The following is a 22,021-nucleotide window of genomic DNA, read 5'->3' on the forward strand; positions in this document are numbered from 1 at the left end:
ACACGAATATTCATTATAATCTCCGTTGTGGATTGTGCTCTTACATTATGAAGAGTTTGTCTTTATCATCCAGAAAGCTTCTGTCTTGAATTTAGCCATGAATAACACTAATGAGGAGCTGTAGTCCCTTATTTTGCTTGGTATCTTCTTGATACATGCCATCACTCTCAAACTTTGTGTGGTTTGCCTATGTGTATGTCTTCTATAAGCAAAACACAAATAATGTTTTAGTTTTTCATCTATTCTGGGATATTTTCTGGAGGAGGGGTGATCCAATTCACACACTGATAGAACACATACACTTGATTAATTGTCTGCCTTCTTGCCAGTATTTCCGCTGACTCCTCTTTGTCTTCTGCGCTTACAACGCCATCCACGTTGTCTTTGATTTCCTTCCTGCAGCAATTGAAAGCTATGTAATTGTTTTTATTTTACTTTATTATTAATTAAACATTAACTTTAATTAGTGCACTTTGAAGTTTCATGTAATTAGGTGTTTATTTGTTTTACTTTTTTTTTTTAATGCCAAGACCTCATTATCCCAGGTTGACCTCAAATTTGCTACATAGTGGAAAATAAGCTTGAACGTTCTGATTCTCCGGTGTCCTTCTGGAACACTGAGATTGTAGGAATGGGTCACTACATAATCTCATGCAGAGTGGGGAATCAAACCTCCAGCTTTGTGCATGCTAGGCAAGTCCTCTACCAACTGAGCCACAGCCCTACCCCTTTTGGGAGTTTTATTAACTTCACTATCAGCTACTTACATAATGCTCTATGGTTATGAATATTCACCCAAATATAGTTACTCCCTTCACTCCTCGCCATTTTGTTAAAATACTTGAGAATTTATTAATTTTCTTAACCTTGTATACACTTTATAATTTAGATAAAAGTAGTCATTTTGTTTGCAAGTACTGTAAGTCATCTAATTATGGTTAGAAGTGCAACTAGACTCAGTGCACACAGCCTCTACTAATTTGAGAATTCCCCTCTTGAAATCTTCAGTTTTGAACTTTCTAAAATTTCATTTCTGATTGTGTATCTGTGTGTGGGTATGTGCAGATGAGTGCAGGTGTCTGAAGAGGTCAGAGGTATCCAGTCCCCAGGTTACATGTGGTTATATGTAGCCCAGTGTGGGTGCTGGGAACCCAGGTCTGGCCCTTGCACACTCTTGTTTACCTCTGAACCATCTCTCCAATCCCCCGAGTAACACTTTGAAAAAGTTATTAATGAATACGCTTCTGCTTTCTGTTTTTAATTTTTGTTACTTTGGTACATGGAGGGAACTTTAGTTGGGGACTGACTACTTAGGTCCTATTTTTTTTCTCACGCCTGTGTAGACACAGACTTACTGTTGGCCGTAGTTAAATGCCTCAGTAAAAAACACAAAGACCACTTAGTATTTTCCCTATATGTCCCAAAGTTATTAAAGTTCCTTGTTTATGCTTTGAAATCCTGATCACAATGTGTCTCGGTTTTGACGATTCTGTATTACTTTTCCCAGGAACATCAGCCACTCTGTCATTTTAACTATTTTCTATCCCAGATCTGAGCGTGTTTTGTTTTGCTTTGCTGTCGACTTCTAGAATACTTTCATCTGTATGTTGGATCCCTGTGTTCAGCCCTTATCTGTCATCTTTCCTACCTGCTTTCATCTGCTTGTCCCGTTCCTCTGCCTTTCGTGCAGTGTTTTGAAGACTGTTTTCCATATCATCAACTTTGTTTTGGTTTGTGGATTGTTCCTCTTCTAACTTTAATATATTTATTAGGTCTACAGTGGTATTATTTGTGTCATCAGTTTCTTTCTTCAAGTGCCAGCTCCCTTTCATCTCATTCCGATGTCTTATCATCCCATCTTTGATCTCATCCTCCATGACTCTGTTAATTGCTGTATATAATTTTCTTGTGTCCTATTCTTTCCGAAGAGATTGTTCATTGGTCTTTTCCACGCCACTTCTTCCTGTACCCTCCCTCGGTAGGTGTTTCTAACTTGTTGATTGAGATGTAAATATCAGAAGTTTTTGGCCCCTCCCCCACCTCATTTTCTGGGTGGTAAAATCTCCCTAAGTCCTGCTTAGTTCTCACCTGAGTGAGTTTGAGGTTGGATGGTTTGTTTTCTTCTAAAGTCCTTCAGCAGTCTAAGGGGATGTGGATGTGTTCTAAGGCAGGGCAAGGCTAATTAATGTCTCTGAATTCTGATTTTTAAACTTTAAGTTTAAGACCTGTTTCTTTATATTTTTTTTTCCTTAGCCAAGTTTTTGTTGGCAGCCGCAGCCTTCTCCCCCGGAAGTTCTCGGCTGGATTAAAGTTTAGAACCTTTTAATGAAGAATTTCCAAATAACTTGATGTTTTCTGGAGTTTCTTATTGACAGTTTAGCTTTGCATTGCAGTGTTAGTAAAACAATCAACCCACTTGTCTTGTGGCTTATTCATCACAAAAGCTTCCATTATGGGAGATTCTAGAGTCCTGAGGTTTTATTCAACCCTTCAAAATACTGTGGTCCCTCCCCCACAAGGGTCGCCATGTTCTACTTTAGAAATGCCCGGGGCACCACACCCTGAACCATTCTGAAGTTTGTAAGGACCATGAACTGCATTCATCATATCATTAGTCTTTTTAAGGGTAAGAATTGTTTTTAAAAGATGCTTCATTGACCCTTATGATGCTGGATGTGCAAAGAAGTGAAATACTTGCCAAGATTCATCCTCTCACCTGGTCTTTAAATCTATATAATTAATATTTATTTAATCAATTGAATGTGTCTTGTGACTTTTCCGGGGATCATGTAAAGAAACGTCTGTTTGCTCCAGATGGGAAAGATATTGACCAATCAAAGTGACAAGTCCAGCTGGGTGAACCAAGGTGTTTACTGAGTGATGATTACAAGAACTTGAGTGAACCAGTCTTGCTGGAAGGGCACCCTCAGCTAGCCTGCTCCAGCCCTACCCCCTTTATAGTACCTCTCTGTGAAGCTGGAGGTCAGAAGGAAGTGGCAGAAAGGGACTGGTCCCTTCCCAGGTGTGAATGTCAACTCTTTTCCATTTCCATAGACTCAGCCATTGCTATATTGTCTTGCTAAATTTGTTGTGAAGGGGAACTTGAGTGGCCTAAGGGTGGGGATTTTCCTGTCCAAAGTGTTCCTGCTGGTCACCCCTGAAATCTCTGCTCCTTTGTGGCGCGGTGATGTTATGCCTGGAGGGACTAGGAATTCTATAAGTGCATTGCAACTGAAAAGGGGTCTAGTCAGTGGTCCAGGGCCTCACACCCCTGAGAAAACTGGAGCTTGTTCTTCAAACTGGACCTTACATCTCTGAAGATGTAGCAAGTACATCTCACCTACAGAGTTTCTGGTTCAAGCCTAGGGTGCAACCTGGGAAATTGAATTCCAAACTAGTTCAGTCCCTACAAGTGCTCCTGAGACCAACCTTTGAGAATCACTGTCTTAAAGGATAGAAATTACTTAAAACCTCAGTAAAAACATTCTATGTAGAGGAGAAACATGAGCAGTGCTTTCTCAACATCTTCTCATAATGATACTGGACCTCTTGAAAAAAAAATCTTATGAAATTTTTTTTGTTATTGTTTTTACTTTTTGAGACAGGGTTTCTCTATGTAGCCTTGGCTGTCCTGGAACTCATTCTGTAGACCAGGCTGGCCTCGAACTCACAAAGATCTGCCAACTGCCTCTGCCTCCCGAGTGCTGGGATTAAAGTCGTTTTTCACAACCACTCATCCTAAAAATATTTTTACAGTTTAAGATCATACCTAGATTTTTGGGGGTATTTAAATTTTTTAAAAAACCTGAAAAATATCACCTGCTAATAATTGGTACAGAATAAAAGATAACAGTGGGGCTGGTGATACACCTATAATCCCAGCACCTGTGACACAATGATGATTTCTATTAGTTTGAGGTCAGTGTGGGTTATAGAGTGAGTGCCAGGACAGTCAGAGCTCCCTATAGTCAGGCCTTGTCACAATAACAACAAAAACAATGCTCTAGGGTTATTGGTCTCAGTTGCTCAATGGATAAACCACTTGGAAGCTGTCTTTCTTGCCAGGTGTTTCTGACTGCTCTTCTGCTTTCTGCCTTCCATGAACCTGACCCTAATATTTCCAGATGTCCCTAAGGCACTGTCAGCCGAGCTCTTCAGTGACTTTGTTGACAGAGCACATTTTCCATAAGAAACAAAACGATGTTTCTCACAGGGTAGATTTGGCAGGCGCAGAGCTCCTCTATAACCTTGCTCCAATTCCATGAACTTGGAGTCTGAAGAGAGATAATTCAGTGCTGCAGCTCTAGTTCCTCTATCCGTATCTTTGTCAGCAACTTTCCGTCTCCCCAGTGTGCTTTCCAAAAGGGTGAGCACTCCGCTTGCATGCCTAAGACATTCTTTGAATACTCAACAGCATCTTCACCTTTTCCGTTCTCCTGAGATTGAATTCAGAGCAAAGAAGACACTGGAGTGACAGTGTCTGCCTCCCCATTGAAGAAACCACGTACTGAGAATACCTGCAAAGGCATGAACATGGACTTGAAAAGGGAATAGATGTTAATGAACTGAATAACATTCATGTCTTTACTGCTGACTTCATTTCTCAAATTACGTATGGATGTCAAAAGTCCCGAGAAGTCTTGAGGAGGTTACTTTTCTTAAGACTTCAGTATATTGTCGGAAAGATGGAGCATATTGGACCAGCTAGTCTCTTAAGACTTCTTGCCTGGTCAATATGATGAGTCTACACACAAACAACTTTTACAATAGATGCTCGAGGAAGGCTCATATCATACATTGCCTTAACTGAGTAGAAGAAATTGCTCCTACAGAAATGTGTTCTGCGTTCCCCTGCTGAAACAGTTTCCCTTTCTAAGGGGACACAATGCTCCTCAGGTATCCTGAGGATGTTTTTTTTTTTGGATAAGCATAAAGTAGTTTTGTGGAGGGGAGGTGATTGCATGGTCTCCAGAGTGGGTACAGGTGTCTATCGATTCAGACAGTTTAGCAGTGTGATATCTGCATGAATGGAACAAGACTACTGGAGATTCCTTCTCCATGGAAAAAGCCTCAGAATTCTTAGTATGCCAGTAGTCATACTGACTGGCTTCATTGGCTCCCTTAGCTGGGGTGGGAAGTCCGATGGCACTCTCTGGCTTTGTTTGCTTACTTATTTATTTTTAATGACCTTAGTTTCAGTTTGCACTACTGATTACTTTTCTCCTGGAAAGTAGGCATAAATATGGTCACTCACACTCATCAGAGCCAGACCGGGGCTGGGGTCCTGGGGCTTTAAGAACAAGGAAGAACAAATTATTTGTCCTTTGAAAAGTAGATTTTGAGTGGCCTGAGTCCCTATCACCTGGGAAGAAATACAGTAAGCAGGAGAAAATATGTATTATGTTCTCCATAGAAATTGTGGTTTGTGATCATATTAGTGTAGGACTTGCCCATTTTTTGCCCTTACCAAAGCCAGATCATCAACAGCACAAGAATGTTACCACTTGTGAAGGATAGAATAATCATGTACCTCCATCTTGTTTTTTTCTTGGAAGATTTTCAGTGAAATTACCAAAATCAGAAAGTGGAACTAAATTTGACACTTAGTATTAAGGCTGCTAAGATCAATTAGAACCACAGGGTCTTACATATTAAAACATGTAGAGATACTGCTAGATACTTGGGCCAGAGACAAACCAGCCATGATCCCAGGGAAGGGCTTGAACAGGTATACCAAAAATAATCTGGAAATAACATATGGAATGGTTTCCACGCTCAATACTGACATTTCGGACCAGACTTCTTTCTTAGGGCTGCTGTCTTGTACATTGTGGTGTGTTAACAGCATCCCTGAGCTCTGCCCACTGGATGCCAGTAGCACCCCCATGGGTTCTGGTAATTAAAACTATATGTGTGCACTGTCAGATAGCTTAAGTTGGAGATGACGGGGGCAGAATTACTTCTGGTTGGAGTCACTGCTGGTGACATGGGGTTTGTAGACTCTAACTTTAATGGCCAGTCTTCTTGTGGGATGTGAGATTCCAGTCTTTTGGAAGCTCTGATTTATTTATTCATTCCATCATTTCAGTTCAACTTCTATTTGCTGTGTATCTATTGATTATACTGAGTACTTCTGTCCTCAGGTCTGAAGAAAACAATGTGAACAAGACAGATGTACAAAAGAGACACAGACCTGCTCTCATTTGGTTAATTTATTAAGGAGAAAGACATCTGAAATACTCTTCTCCAGTTGAATGGACTAGTAGGGCGGAAAGATGAGATCACATGAGAAATGAAGGAGATAAGGAAGCATGAGAGACTCTTGGCACATGCCTTTAATCCCAGCACATGGGAGGCAGAGGCAGGCATATCTGCGAGTTCATGGCCAGTCTGGTCTATAGGGTGAGTTCCAGGACAGGTTCCAAAGCTACAGACAATTTCTGTCCCAAAAAACTAACCAACCAACCAACCAACATCCAGGAATCATGAGAAAAACTGAACATGTTCAGTCTCTGGAAGGGGTGTCTCAGGAGAAGGTAGTGCCTAACATTAGATGGAGCTGTCAGGAAAAGACCCTTGGCAGACAGGGTCTTTGAGTGCAGACCTGAATGATGGAAAGACAGTTGCAGGACGATGATAAAAATAGCCAAATGAGCTCAATCAGCAAAGTGGCTTTTCAAATACGAGAAAGAAATCTTACAATATAAAATAGGTGTCTTGTACAAAAAAGTTCAATATCATGATCTAATCTATTCATTTAGTAAAGTGATCAAAGTAAGAGCCTCTGAAGACTTGCTCAAGGTAAAGATGGCAGGCAGAGACATCACACTACCATCACTTTTTGCTTTTAGTGACCTGAGAACAAATTCTTTAATTGGCTGGCTAGGTATTTCTTCAGGCTCACTAACCTCCTCTCTCTCCCTGGCCCCTTCTTCCTTCCCTCCCTTCTTCCTTCCTTTCCTTTTTTTAGTGGCTCAGTAGTGAATAAGATGGAATATCTAAGTTTTTTGAACAAAAGTGGGCTTTGTCAAGAAAGATTTTTGGATGTGGGACTTGGCCAAGTATCTAAGCACAGTAGTGTTTCCACAGGGCCATAAAGTTCATATAGTTGCAGTGGCAGGCAAATATCTAGCCTTTCTTCAGAGGTCTTGGGGGACAGCAGTTGCTCAGAGCAGATTGACTTAGTAAACTATATTGAGAATTGTAAGGGAATAAATACTCCTTAGCTCTCAAAAGCAATCTCCTAATGGCTGAGTTTGTTAGAGTACTTGTTTGTCTTGCACGAAGTCCTGGGTTCCATAAGCCAATCATGGTGGTAAACAGTATAATTCTAGAACTAGGGAGGAACAGGCAGGAGGGTCAAAAGTTCAAGCTATTCTCAGCTATGTATTGAGTTTAAGGCCAGCCTGAGACTCCTTGAAAAAACAAAACAAACAAAAAACCTACAAGTGAAAAATTCACAAACCCCAATTTTTAGGTACCCATCAGTCTCTTATGTAAATATCCAGTATGTTGGGATTTTTATTTTGTGTGTGTGTGTGTGAGGGGGTGTTATTTGTTGTTTTGATAAGGAAGGAACATAATCTACTGAAGGGCTCTGCTACAACAGAGGCAAGAGAAGACATCCCCATCTTAGAATGCCTTGTAAATAAGGACTGAACCTTGTTTGAGGGCCCTGGAGACCCAGCCATGGTTTGCCTATCCAGAAAGCACACTGTTTCACGTTCATCGTTGAGCAGCCTTGGTTTGTTACACTTAGTGTCGTCTGGGAAAGCCTATCTGAAAGAGTAATTGTGTCATGGCCTAACCCTTTCAGGTAGATGTAGGTCAGTTCTCATGTACAGAGATTAACTAGTTTGACAGTTTTTTTTTTTAAAGAAATTAATATGCTTTTAATTGACACAGTGATTATACATATTACTGGGTGAGCAGCGTATCTTCAGTGTGTTCATGGTGATGTGATTGGGGTCAATGGCATGTGTACTATTTCACCTACATCATTTCTCTGTATGGGAACATTCGGAATCCTCCCTATTACACATGGGAGAATTTTCAATTAACTGTTGTCAGCTATTGTCAGTTATTCCATGGTGCTATATAGAAGATTAGAAAGTCATTCCACCCAGGGCTTGGAAGTTGCTCCAACAGTAGTGTTTAGCATGTATGAGAGCCTATGCTTGATCCTTAGCACCAGAAAAAGATAAGTTTTATCTTTGCAAGTCAATTCAACCCCTTAACCACCTCCATCCCCCAAAATGCTTCCCAGGCTGTGGCTTTAGTTTCCACATATAAAAGAAAGTGTAGTTTTTATCATTCATGGTCTTTTGTTCTACTTGGGTCACACATGAGCTTATCCAAATTGTTTGAGCCAAGAGCAAGTGAACTGATCTCCCAAGAGGTTAGAGTGGGAGTGTGGGCCTTCCCCAAATAAAAGGAGTTCCTCGGACAAACCTTTCTTGAATACTCAGTCAGCAGCTGTTCCCCTTTGCTGCTCTTGAGTTGTAACATACACACTGGGGTGGTTTCTGATTCGCTCATTGAAATCTGAATGGGGAGCTAATGTCACTGTGTGTGCTGGGTCTTAGGAGCCAGGTGTAGTTTGGGCTGTGAAGGCACATCCAATGTTCTAAGGCCAGTTGGACGGGCCTCTGAAGAAAGAGAAAATGCTCCTTTTTGGTCCTGCCTAATGTGGAGGATGGCTTTCACTGTAGGTTCTGCTTACTTTGTGTCTTAATCAGCTCTGTAATGAAGACACAGCAGCATATCTGCAAGTTCACTTTAATTTTACAATTTTCATGATGAGAGTCCTTGTAGTGTGGAGAGTGCCTGTGGAAGACCCAGCCAGCATTCTGAAGAGTCTGTAGAGGAACACCGCGATTTCCTGTCTCTGCCATTTGGGTGAGATTTGGCCCTGGAAAACAGACATCAGTTCTCTCTTGTTTGAAATTTGAGGGCACGAATGGCTTCAAAGTTTTCAAAGAACTTTCTTGTGAGCCCATGGCATTTATTTATTTAGTTGACACCAAGAACATTTTCCCATTATTTGAAAGAACATGATGAGTCAGGCTGTGTTCCCCCCCCCCCCCCCCCGTTGCATTTTGAGAATTTTAGTGTGGGAGAGGTGTCTTCATTTTGTTTCCAAGACACATCTCAAGAAAATGGTCTGGCACTTCTCAGAACTAAGAGTTACCTGGTGAACTACAGGTTTGTCTCCATAGACAATCAAGTCTAAAGCTACTGAGACACCACCCAGCTTCCTCCCTTTCTTGTCTTCTCTCTCTTTATATCTTCTTGCTCAAATCACAGGCTTCCTTTTCTAAGGACAGGAGTGTTGGCAGACTGCCTGTTGGCTAGTTGGCCTCAATTAGCCTTATATCATTGCAAAGGAATGTGTGAGTGCTCTACAAGGTCTATAGTATCTTTCCCTACAAGACACTCACTACCTGCCCTCATAACAGGTTGCTCAGTCAGAACCATTTCTTGCTTACATAGCTGACATTTTTTAACTACTTAAATTACACCTCTTGATGCTCATCTCATTTTAATGATGACCTCTACAGGTATTTGCTGTGAAATATTACCCTGGCATGTTCTATAACATTGAAAGCTTTATTCAGAAAAGCAATCCTAAAATAAGGGATAACTTAGACTCACATCATGCCCAGAAGTAGATTGATTGCTTTAGACATTGTGTTTGTGTACAAGGTCCTGCAGATGGACAAGACTGGTCAGAGGGTTCATGCATTGGCAAGATTTGGTCTCATGGTATTGCCTGCTACTATTTAAATTCAGTTTCACGTTGGGAGTTATATATGCTACTGCAAATTACTCTTTTCTGTTCCGAAAATTTGTTTTTGAAGAACAGCTGTGTCTCCCTTCTGAATTCCTTAATTATTTATCCGTCTGATAAGTTAAACCTTCCGTTAATGTGGTGAATTGCCAAGAGCACACAGAACTGCTTAGATCATGTAGCCAACTGTATAAACATTTGATAGGACATTTGAAGGCACCACATGCTGAGGCACGATCTATACTGCTACCAAATGCTGTGGGATCAATGAACGGAGCCTGGTGTTGGTATCCTTTGTTGTTGTTTTCTTCACTAACATGGGAATGGCACACACACCAGTTATACTGATTCAGAACAGGACTGTCCTAGGTCTTGCTAAACTACCAGAGATCAAGATCTCTATCTGAGATCAAGTTAAACCTACAAAATTAGCTAGTTCCCACATGCAAACTCGTGTATATATAATATTACAATACATGCATATTAAATATGTGCTTATAATGGCATAGTCTATATTTGTAACTTCACTTTCACTATTACTTCTGAAAGAGATACCACCTCTGATTCCCAACTAAGTACTGTTGAGAAAGAGTCTTAAAATGGTTTTTAAATAAGTAGAACTTTCACTTTGGCCACAGCAAGAGCACATGATTAATAATGATACAAAACACTCCTCATTGCCAAGAATAACAATCCTGAATTTACAAGTTTGTCAGTGAGTATTTGACTTTTCTTTATTCTTAGGTTCTGGGCTTGTTACTAGAAATATCAGCCTAATACATCTCCTAACCTGTTGACCTCATTGTATGAATAGCTTCTGACCTGTAAATATAGTTTTTCTGGGTGGTTAGGTTGCTGGGTTTTTTTTTTTTTTTTTTTTTTTTTTTTTCTGGTCAGACTGTTGTTAACATTTATGCATTCATTCTATTATCCATCTTCTTGGCTAATTCGTGTTTCCACTCAGAGGAAAGTAAGAAAGGTGAGGACAAATAGCAGGTGTTAACTCAAGCCCTTCATTAGAATTGTGACTGAGAAGATCTGGGGAGTTCGGTGTCTTATAAATGAAAGTAGGTTTCTGGAGTGGACAGAGGAAAAGCACCTTCTGGTGTATCTGGATCTGGTTCTCAAAGGCTTTGAAGGTTATAATTAGTTGCTACTTAATCACATAGCTGTGGGGCTTCACAGCTTCATTTCTGATCTGCAGGGCTGTGGTCAGAGAGAGGATTAGATAGGCAGGGCCTGGGTGTAGTCTGTTGGTCACTTCCTGGAAACAGTTGAACATTGACTGGAGGACCACCTTATACCCTTGGCCATCAAGCTAGAAGAGTAGTGTTTGCCAAGCTGACCTGGACAAGGGTTGAAAGTGCCAGACTCTTGAGAAGGCTGTGGAGCGGCAAGGACACCCCAGGTCTCCAATGACACGTGAGCTTGGAAGGATACACTATGACACTGCTTTGACTGCTTTCTCTTTCCCAGAAGCAAACCTGGGGGTGAGGGGAACAACGGACTCTGAAATTCTCAGCACTAGTGGGTGGGCAATGGGATCAATGCAGATTAGTGTTGAGGGGCAGAAGTGCAGGAAGCGTCCACATTGCCCCTTTCCTCATTCCAATGTGTGTTTTCCAGATCTCTAGTGTGGACTATGAACACTCTCAAGGATGCCTTCAAGACATTGCTAAACATAGACAATGGACTTAGGCATTTCTCATCCAAACACCACACTTTGAACTCAGACTGTTTTTAAGAAGTGAAGAAGCCATTTGTTAAAACCAGTGTGAGAAGAGTAAGGATGGTTTAAGGGTTTCCTTTACAGAGAACTGGTCACTGAGGTGAAGGTTATTTTAAAATGAAGTCTCCTCATATCGCAGTTATTATCACCCGTGGTATTAGAAGTGTATTTGACCTTAAGGGGACTAGAGACATGGCCCTGGAAGGGGCAGGTAGTGGGAGGTGAAGACATCCTTTTGGTTTATGTATTGATCTCCTGACCTTTAAAAATAACATTTCTTTTCAGTTAGTTCAGAAACTTCCATTTCTCCTCTTGATTGTGCTGATTTGGAAAATGAGAAGAAGATTGTTAATCTCATATTTGTGGGTGTTATTGAATGAGATAAATATGAGAGCGAGGCTTTTCACTTTAGATCATTGTCTTAGAGCAGACACTTTCAAAGTTAGCCTCTTTATAGCTGTTGCTCTTCTGAGTTGACAAACAGTCAAATATACAGGCTTTAACCTGTCATCTTTCTTTCCCATGCTGTTGGCTTCTTAGAGGATTATGCTCTGCTCCAGAAACATACTTCCTGATTGATGGATGGATGGGTCATCCCCAAGTCCAGCGTGCTTGGTAGCTATCCTTTCCTAGTTCTCCTGCTCTTTCTTTTTTGCCTGTGTGTACTTCTACAGTCTCATAAATATATCAAGTTACTTGGATTGTTTGGGCCACACCAGCAATTTCTGTTTTCTTCTCCTGTCAGCATCTTCAGGAGAGTAATGTACACAAAGACAAAATGGCTTTCAAAGTGGGCTACATTCTCATTTCAGTATTGGTGTAGACATCAAATTGAAGGCCACTCAGCTCTACCTGCTGGTGGTTGTATGAGCTGCCTGGAGATTAACCTCTTCTAAGTCTCTGAGCTATTTTTGAGGTCAAGACTGCAACAACATTAAAGCTAGAACCCATTAGAAAATCACTTTCATCATCTCTTCTTTTTCCAAATCAGTGGCTCTCCCCCCCCCCCCCCCCGATCTCATAACCCTTTAATCTCCTTTGTAGCAGAACAAGGAGAGGGTTAGTGTTTGCATCCAATGAGGTTAGCATCCTTGAAAGATAACAGCTTCAGAAGACATCAAGATTAGAGAAGTGTGTGGAGAGACAAACTTCATCTCCAGGTTGAACTGCCTCAGTGCTGAAGGTGTTCTGTTCTCCTCCTTGTGCAAGCATGGGGCAATTTTGTGGATGTTTTACACAAACCAGGCTTGAAGTCTCCTAAAGAGACACAGCAGAAAGCCCTTTGTTGCATTATTTCTAAAGGCTTGAAGTTTGGAAGGGAAGGGATTTTGTTTTCCTCTGAGCTACACAATGGAGCTTTCACAGAACCTCTTTTAAAAGGAATAGCTACGGCCTTTGTGTTGAAGGGTGTGTCTTTTGGCAGGGTCTGCTGATGCAGACAGACTGGCTGGTGATTAACAAAGGTCATTAGACTTTGGAATCTGGCTAGCAGCCTCGGATGGTATGTCTTCTGTGTGTGGAAGGAAACCAAGAAACCAAGGCACTCTGGAGGTCCCCTCTCCAGGACACCCCTAAATCTGGTCCAGGAACATCCTGATCTAACCAGTATTCTGCTGAGACTGACAGCCCAGCCTATCAATCATGGGATAAAAGAACCTTTGGAGATCTTGGTGAATGCCATTTGAGGAGAAAGGTGCTGCTTTTCGGGAAGAAATGAAAACAGTTAATTCTTTGTTGGGAAGAGCAGAGCTTAGGAGAAGCTCAGCTTGCCCTTGTAGCATTTCACTTGTGATTGTCAGCCTAGCAGAATCCAAGAGAAGCCATGTTGTGCACGGAGGAGAGGCTCAGAGCTAAAATGGCTGCTCCTCCAGCTCAGTGGACTAGGGCAGCTTAGAGTCTTAGAGCTTCGGTGACGGTGACGCAGGAGCTTCTATCTCCTGAAAGGGTGATAAACACATTCAGCAGAGCTGTGGCTTGCTTGGCTGAGATGAAAGGACTAAGCTTGGGGGATGGGGAGTGCACATTGGATGATCTGCTTTTTTTTTTTTTTTTTTTTTCCTGTGAAGTGTTCTAAATGCAGGAGTCGTCTGCACCATGGAAAAATTTGTTTTCAGGTCTAATGGACTGTGCGAAAGGAGAAGTAGGGCGGGGCCTCAGTGACTGCTGTAATTTGATCCAGAGCTGATAGCAACCTCTTCCACACAATTTAGGCTGGTGCTCAGACATAAAAGCTTGTGTATCTGGAATATTGAGACTTAGTTAGCTGAAGGACTCTGGTGCCCAGTTCAATGTTTATTGAGACAGGATAAATTGCTCAGTGAAAGAAGAGGAGGTAAAACATCTCCGTCTCACTGTGCAAAGCTCTGTCCCGAGCTGGACTTCGCCAGAACTTACTAGGCTACCGGGCGAAGCATGCTTTTGTACAAAATCCTCACCCCACAACTCCTTGCACTCCACTGACACATTATGACTAGACTTTGTTCCTCCAGCAGAAATCACATGACTTTTATGTGAGGTATAGAAAATTGCATCATAAAAAGATTTGGCTGCAACGTTAGTTCTTAAGATATTTGGTTCTAGATTACAGTGACTTTGTAGGGTTTGTGATACACTTCACGAAGAGACTTATTCACTCAGATATTAACTGGGTATCTCCTCCAGGATATATATTAACACTGGAAGACCTACATCTTCCCAATATGCTTTTGACTTCTTCATGGTGGCACTCTCCATTGAGCTCTCAGGAAGCTTTCTACAGATTTCAGTCACACAATGAATTACAGAATAAGGCAAATGGACTGTGCTGTGTGTGCTTTATTCCACACCAGGCCCTCAGATTGATTTTGTTGTCATTGTTTTGTGTCCAGGTACACACTTTATGTTTGTAGAAGAGGAAGAAGAGCCCTGCCTCAGAAGCCTTTCTTCAAAACTACTCGTTTCTATAGTCTCAGTGCAAACTGAGGTGCCAAAGTATAATCTCAAACCAGAAACCAAATTTTCATCTAAAGCTGGTTGCTTGGAAATCTCATGAGAAATGTTTTATGACCTAATTAGACTAGAGAAGCTGTTAGGTTTTAATTGGTAGGTAGTAAAAGAGCAGATAACCACTTACCTCATGGCAGGGGAGAACTACACTATTTGGGGAAAGGAAGAAAGATGTGAACCCCAATATCAATAAAGTTATTAGAATAATAAAAGCAATACTAGAAGCCACAGCCATTTATTTCTAAGAATCAATCCTATTACCATTTGGTGTTAAAACACTAATGTAATAAAATGGAAATGGGTAAAAGGAATGGGAATTCAGGGTATGTCCTCTTTCCTTCTAAGAAGATTATATTTCAAAAAGAAAAAGTCCAAGAAGAAATCAGAATCAATATTAAGTTACCTGGACTTCTGAATGCGGTAGAGAAACTCAAAAAAACCGCACCAACTTTTGAAGTATTAATGTTTCCTTGACAAGTGGCATTTGAAGATCTATCAAGCCAGAAAACATTTATCTGGGTTTTCTTTCCTTTGAAGTTAGGAAGTCAAGGACTTTGTCTCTATTATATCTGATTGCCTTTCTTTGGCCAGTGTTCGAGTTGGCAAAGAGGACCAGGAGAAATGTACTGATGTTGGGGTTTATTCCATTAGCAGATCTGTAGCCACTCAAGGTTTGTGGTGAGTGTATTACTCATGGTGCTTGACTGACTTCTGCCTCAGGTTCCTGATGTGAGAGGGTAGCCCCTGATCATGGAGGTGCTTCAGTGTGATGGCTGTGACTTCCGAGCCCCATCTTATGAAGATCTCAAGGCGCACATCCAGGATGTCCATACAGCATTCTTGCAGCCCACGGATGTTGCAGAGGACAATGATGAGGAGCCACGATCTGGGTCCATGAATGCTAGCAATCAGACAGAGGTGGAGTTTTCTTCTATAAAGGATGAATTTGTGATTGCAGAAGATTTATCAGGTAATTCTACACTAAACTCATATGGCTGATAAAGCTTGATTGCGCGTTCATTATTATTATTTTTTTTTTTTTAAACTGGAAACCATAACTCTTATGTGTGGTTTCTGTACTTTCTTATTCCCTGCAAACCAGTTTTACTATTTGGGTATCATTTTCCTCTCAGTTATCTTAGGTGATGGTCCTTTTAGTGTCCCTGTGTGCCCTGCTTTTAAGTTTGAAAACAAAGTGTCTTGAAAAGTTCTAGAATAAATCTTAAAGTGGTGGAAGTTGACTTTATTCTGTACCTATGCCATCTTCATTATTAGCGCTCCGTGCTTAGTCTTCTGAACCTCATCTTGAGTCAGCATGCCTGTTGAACATAATGCTCATTATTGAAGAATAACTGCAATAATGGTGCTGGTTTGTGTGGGTGAATTTTATATAGTCTCTTACTTTCCTTTTCTCATTTTACTCTCCTTTAATATTCTCTTTAGGTCAAAGTGCAGCTGCATTGGGGAGCGGAAGTTACTATGGCCACAGTCCAGGATATTACGGTCAGCATATTGCCCCTAACCCCAAACCAACCAACAAATTTTTTCAGTGCAAGTTCTGCGTGCGCTACTTCAGGTCAAAAAATCTCCTCATAGAACATACTAGGAAGGTCCATGGAGCTCAAGATGAAGGGAGTTCAACAGGACCTCCTGTCCCAGGGTCCTTAAATTATAATATTATGATGCACGAAGGATTTGGAAAGGTCTTCTCTTGCCAGTTTTGCACATACAAATCACCTAGGAGGGCAAGGATAATTAAGCATCAGAAGATGTACCACAAGAACAGTTTGAAGGAGACCACAGCATCATCACCCGTTTCTGCCCCACTGCCGGATCCTGTGGTTCCACCCGTGTCCTTGCAGGACCCCTGCAAGGAACTACCAGCAGAGGTTGTGGAGCGTAGCATCTTAGAATCCATGGTGAAGCCTTTGACCAAGTCTCGGGGCAACTTTTGCTGTGAGTGGTGTAGCTACCAGACCCCTCGCCGTGAACGCTGGTGTGATCACATGATGAAGAAACACCGCAGTATGGTCAAGATCCTCTCCAGTATCAGGCAGCAGCAAGAAGGGACTAATGTAGCAGAAGTGCAGAACAGTAATGAACCCAGCCCCACATCCAACTCCCCCTACCTGTCCATGAATGCTGCAAGCCGGGAGATGCCCAACACTAATGTCTCCAATTTCAGGGGCTCCATGGGCAACTCTGTCATGAGACCTAATTCTTCTTCAGCTTCCAAGTTTTCTTCTATGTCTTACCCTCAGATGAAGCCGAAGTCACCTCATAATTCTGGCCTTGTGAACTTGACAGATAGGTCCCGTTATGGAATGTCTGATATGACTAATTCGTCTGCTGACCTGGACACTAATAGCATGCTGAATGACTCTAGTTCTGATGAGGAGTTAAATGAGATAGACAGTGAGAATGGTTTAAGTGTTATGGATCACCAGGCATCAGGCCTATCTGCAGAGCAGTTGATGGGTTCTGATGGCAACAAATTGTTAGAGACCAAGGGGATTCCATTTAGAAGGTTCATGAATAGGTTCCAGTGTCCCTTTTGTCCTTTCCTCACCATGCATCGGCGCAGCATTTCCCGCCACATAGAGAACATCCACTTGTCTGGAAAGACAGCTGTCTACAAATGTGATGAGTGTCCATTTACTTGTAAGAGCTCATTAAAACTTGGGGCTCATAAACAGTGTCACACGGGTACATCAGATTGGGATGCTGTGAATTCTCAGAGTGAAAACCTCTCTTCCTCTTTGAATGAAGGTATGGTATCTTACGAGAGCTCCAGCATCAATGGTAGAAAGTCGGGAGTCATGTTGGATCCATTGCAGCAGCAGCAGCCACCACAGCCACCTCCACTGCCACCACCGCTGCCACCACCATCACAGCCACTGCAGCAGCCACCGCCACCGCAGCTGCAGTCACCACACCAGGTGCCACCCCAGCCACAGCCACCACCAACACAGCAGCCACAGCCACCCACACAGGTCCCACCCTTGCACCCTTACAAGTGCACCATGTGTAGTTACTCCACCATGACTCTAAAAGGGCTAAGAGTCCATCAGCAGCACAAGCATTCCTTCTGCGACAACTTGCCAAAATTCGAGGGGCAGCCCTCAAGCCTACCACTGGAAAACGAAACAGATAGCCACCCCTCTTCCAGCAACACTGTGAAGAAAAGTCAGACCTCAATTCTTGGGTTATCCTCCAAGAATAACTTTGTAGCTAAGGCCTCTAGGAAGCTTGCTAATGACTTTCCTCTTGATTTATCACCTGTGAAGAAACGAACAAGGATTGACGAGATAGCGAGCAATTTGCAGAGCAAAATCAACCAAACCAAGCTGCAGGAAGATGCGATCATCAATGTTGAGGATGATGAGGAGGAAGACGATGACAATGAAGTCGAGATAGAGGTTGAGCTGGACAGGGAAGAAGAGCCAACAGAACCCATCATGGAGGTTCCCTCTTCCTTTTCAGCCCAGCAGATTTGGGCCAGAGACACCAGTGAGTCCCAGAAGGAGCCCAACTACAGAAGTATCACCCATGACTACAATGCCACCAATGGGGCGGAGATTGAACTCACACTTTCTGAAGATGAAGAGGATTATTATGGCTCTTCAGCAAGCATGAAAGATCATCAAGTGTCCAATACGGCTCTGCTAAGCACCCAAGCCCCTATCTATGGGACAGAACACAATAATGAAAATACAGATTTCGGTGACTCTGGAAGGCTTTACTATTGTAAACACTGTGACTTTAATAATAAATCTGCCCGGAGTGTTAGCACGCACTACCAGCGGATGCACCCATACATCAAGTTCAGCTTCAGGTATATCTTGGACCCCAATGACCACAGCGCAGTGTACAGGTGCCTGGAATGCTACATCGACTACACCAACTTTGAAGACCTCCAACAGCATTATGGTGAACATCACCCAGAGGCCATGAATGTACTCAACTTTGACCATTCAGACCTGATCTACCGGTGTCGGTTTTGTTCCTATACAAGCCCAAATGTCAGAAGCCTGATGCCACATTACCAAAGAATGCATCCCACGGTGAAAATCAACAATGCCATGATATTTTCAAGCTATGTTGTGGAGCAGCAGGAAGGGCTGAATGCTGAGTCTCAGACCCTACGAGAGATTCTGAATTCGGCTCCCAAGAGCATGGCAACATCTACTCCTGTGGCTCGTGGCGGTGGTATGCCATCTACCTTTAACAAAAGTACTCCTTCCAAGACCTTTACTCCAGAATGTGAAAATCAGAAGGACCCTTCGGTCAACACCGTTGTTGTTTATGATTGTGACGTTTGCTCATTTGCAAGCCCCAACATGCACTCTGTCTTGGTTCACTATCAGAAGAAACACCCTGAAGAAAAGGCCTCCTACTTTAGGATCCAGAAAACCATGCGCATGGTGTCTGTGGACAGAGGCTCTGCCCTTTCCCAATTATCATTTGAGGTGGGTGCTCCATTGTCTCCCAAAATGTCCAACATGGGTTCCCCACCCCCCCCACAGCCCCCACCACCAGACCTCAGTATTGAGCTTTACTACTGCAAACACTGCTCCTACAGCAATCGGTCAGTTGTGGGGGTGCTTGTTCACTACCAGAAAAGACACCCAGAAATAAAGGTTACTGCCAAATATATCAGACAGGCCCCTCCCACAGCTGCAATGATGAGAGGGGCCGAAGGGCTCCAAGATTCCCCTCGGCCTTCTGGCCCCATGCAGCTGAACCGGAGCAGTTCTGAGAGAGATTGCCCTCCTGTGGAGACTGAGATGTTCTTTTGCCAGCACTGTGATTATGGGAACCGGACGGTCAAAGGTGTCCTCATTCATTATCAGAAGAAGCATCGGGACTTCAAGGCCAATGCAGATGTCATCAGGCAGCACACAGCCACCATCAGAAGCCTCTGTGACCGAAACCAGAAGCCTGCCAGTTGTGTGCTTCTCCCTGCCTCTGGTATGGAAAGGGACAAAACGAAACTTCGAGCGCTTAAGTGCAGGCAGTGCTCATATACCTCCCCTTATTTCTATGCACTGCGGAAGCATATCAAGAAAGACCACCCTGCCCTGAAGGCCACGGTCACGTCCATCATGCGATGGGCATTTCTAGACGGCTTGATAGAAGCTGGCTACCACTGTGAGTGGTGCATCTACTCCCATATGGAGCCCAGTGGTTTGCTCCTGCATTATCAAAGGCGGCACCCTGAACATTATGTAGATTACACCTACATGGCTACCAAACTGTGGGCTGGGCCAGACCCATCCTCTCCCACTCTCACCATGCCAGCTGAAGCCAAAACATACAGATGTAGGGACTGTGTTTTTGAAGCCGTATCCATCTGGGACATCACCAATCATTACCAAGCATTCCACCCCTGGGCCATGAATGGTGATGAGTCTGTGTTGCTGGATATCATCAAGGAGAAAGATGGTGTGGACAAGGCCATCCTCACACCTGAAGAGTTGATAGGCCCTGTGAATTGTGAAAACAGTCTGCCCACCCCCCTCCCTGAGCAGGAAGCTGAGTGCCCAGAGGATGCCAGACTTTCCCCAGAGAAAAGCATTCATCTGGCTTCAGCTAACCCTGCTATATCTTCCACCCCATACCAGTGCACCGTGTGCCAGTCTGAGTACAACAACTTGCATGGCCTCCTCACCCACTATGGGAAGAAGCACCCTGGCATGAAAGTGAAGGCTGCTGATTTTGCACAGGATATTGACATCAACCCAGGTGCCGTCTACAAATGCAGGCATTGTCCATACATCAACACTCGAATCCATGGTGTCCTGACCCACTACCAGAAGCGACACCCAGCCATCAAGGTGACCGCTGAGGACTTTGTGCACGATGTGGAACAGTCAACTGACATATCCCAGAATGATGTGGAGGAGACAAGCAGGATTTTCAAACAAGGGTATGGTGCCTACCGGTGTAAGCTGTGTCCATATACACATGGCACTCTGGAGAAACTCAAGATCCACTATGAGAAGTACCACAACCAGCCAGAATTTGATGTCTTTTCCCCATCTCCCCCGAAGCTGCCAGTCTCCCTCGAACCTGAGATAAGCACTGAAGTGAGCCCCTCCCAGATCTCAGTGACGGAGGAGGAGGTGGGCGAGGACCCCATGTCTACTTCTCACTTCTCTACCTCGCATCTGGTCTCCCACACTGTGTTCAGGTGTCAGCTCTGCAAGTACTTCTGTTCCACCAGGAAGGGCATTGCCAGGCACTACCGAATCAAGCACAATAATGTCCGTGCCCAGCCCGAGGGCAAGAACAATCTCTTCAAGTGTGCCCTGTGTGCCTACACCAACCCCATCCGCAAGGGATTGGCAGCCCACTACCAGAAGCGCCACGACATCGATGCGTATTACACCCACTGCCTTGCAGCCTCCAGGACCATCAGTGACAAGCCCAACAAGGTGATCATCCCATCCCCACCCAAAGATGACTCCCCACAGCTGAGCGAGGAGCTACGGCGGGCCGTGGAAAAGAAAAAGTGCTCTTTATGTTCCTTCCAGTCTTTCAGTAAGAAAGGCATCGTCTCCCATTATATGAAGCGTCACCCGGGGGTGTTCCCAAAGAAACAACATGCCAGCAAGCTGGGGGGCTACTTCACGGCAGTCTATGCAGATGAACATGAGAAAACCCCATTGATGGAAGAGGAAGAGAGAAGTAGCTTTGAGAGAGCCGAGGTGGAGGGCGAAGCTCAGGACATCGAGTGGCTCCCATTCCGCTGCATCAAATGCTTCAAGCTGTCCTTCAGCACAGCGGAGTTGCTGTGCATGCATTACACGGACCACCACAGCCGGGACCTGAAGAGGGACTTCATCATTCTCGGCAGTGGCCCTCGCTTCCAGAACTCCACCTTCCAGTGTAAGCACTGTGATAGCAAATTGCAAAGCACAGCCGAGCTGACCTCACACTTGAACATTCACAATGAGGAATTCCAGAAGCGTGCCAAACGTCAGGAGAGGAGGAAACAGCTTTTGAGCAAGCAGAAATATGCAGATGGTGCTTTTGCAGATTTCAAACAAGAGAGGGTAAGGATATGTTTTGATTTCCCTTCCCCCAGGAGGCCTCTCATCACTGGTGTCCACATGCACTTCTCTCCGTTGCCAGCCAAACTGCTGCAGGCTTCCTAGTGACTTAGCTTGCCAGAGAGCTCAATAAGTCAATTAAACATTTCGAGCTTGATTATCTCCCATTCTGTGCTCACCCCACTCCTGTTCTCCTCCTCTTCTCCCTCTGACTCCTTCCATGGTTCCCGAGGGGAGGTTTGGGGTGGTTTCTATGTATGTCTTCCTGCCAAGTAGTGTATACTGAAGCCTAGTTAGACGACAATGCTGGATTTTCTAAGGTATTTGTGGGCTGTCTCTTGGCATCCTTAGCCCGTCTCAGCCACTGCTTGGTCTCCAGTGTTTGCTTCAGGAACCTAACATCTCAAGAAATAGATTTTTTTTTTTTTTTAAATCAAGAAGTTCGTTAAAGGAATAGTTGTG

General features: G+C 43.4%; 1 protein-coding gene across 1 annotated transcript in view; it reads left to right on the forward strand.

Annotated features, from left to right (window-relative positions):
* Positions 1-22,021, forward strand: part of Znf462 (zinc finger protein 462) — a 132,398-nt gene that overhangs the window by 40,708 nt on the left and 69,669 nt on the right. The window contains 2 exon segments of the mRNA XM_051187820.1: positions 15,225-15,474; positions 15,948-21,562. Coding sequence (XP_051043777.1) covers positions 15,255-15,474; positions 15,948-21,562 — 5,835 coding nt within the window. The 5' untranslated portion in view covers positions 15,225-15,254.

This window comes from Phodopus roborovskii, unplaced genomic scaffold (assembly GCF_943737965.1).
Source record: "Phodopus roborovskii unplaced genomic scaffold, PHOROB, whole genome shotgun sequence".
NCBI lineage: Eukaryota > Metazoa > Chordata > Mammalia > Rodentia > Cricetidae > Phodopus > Phodopus roborovskii.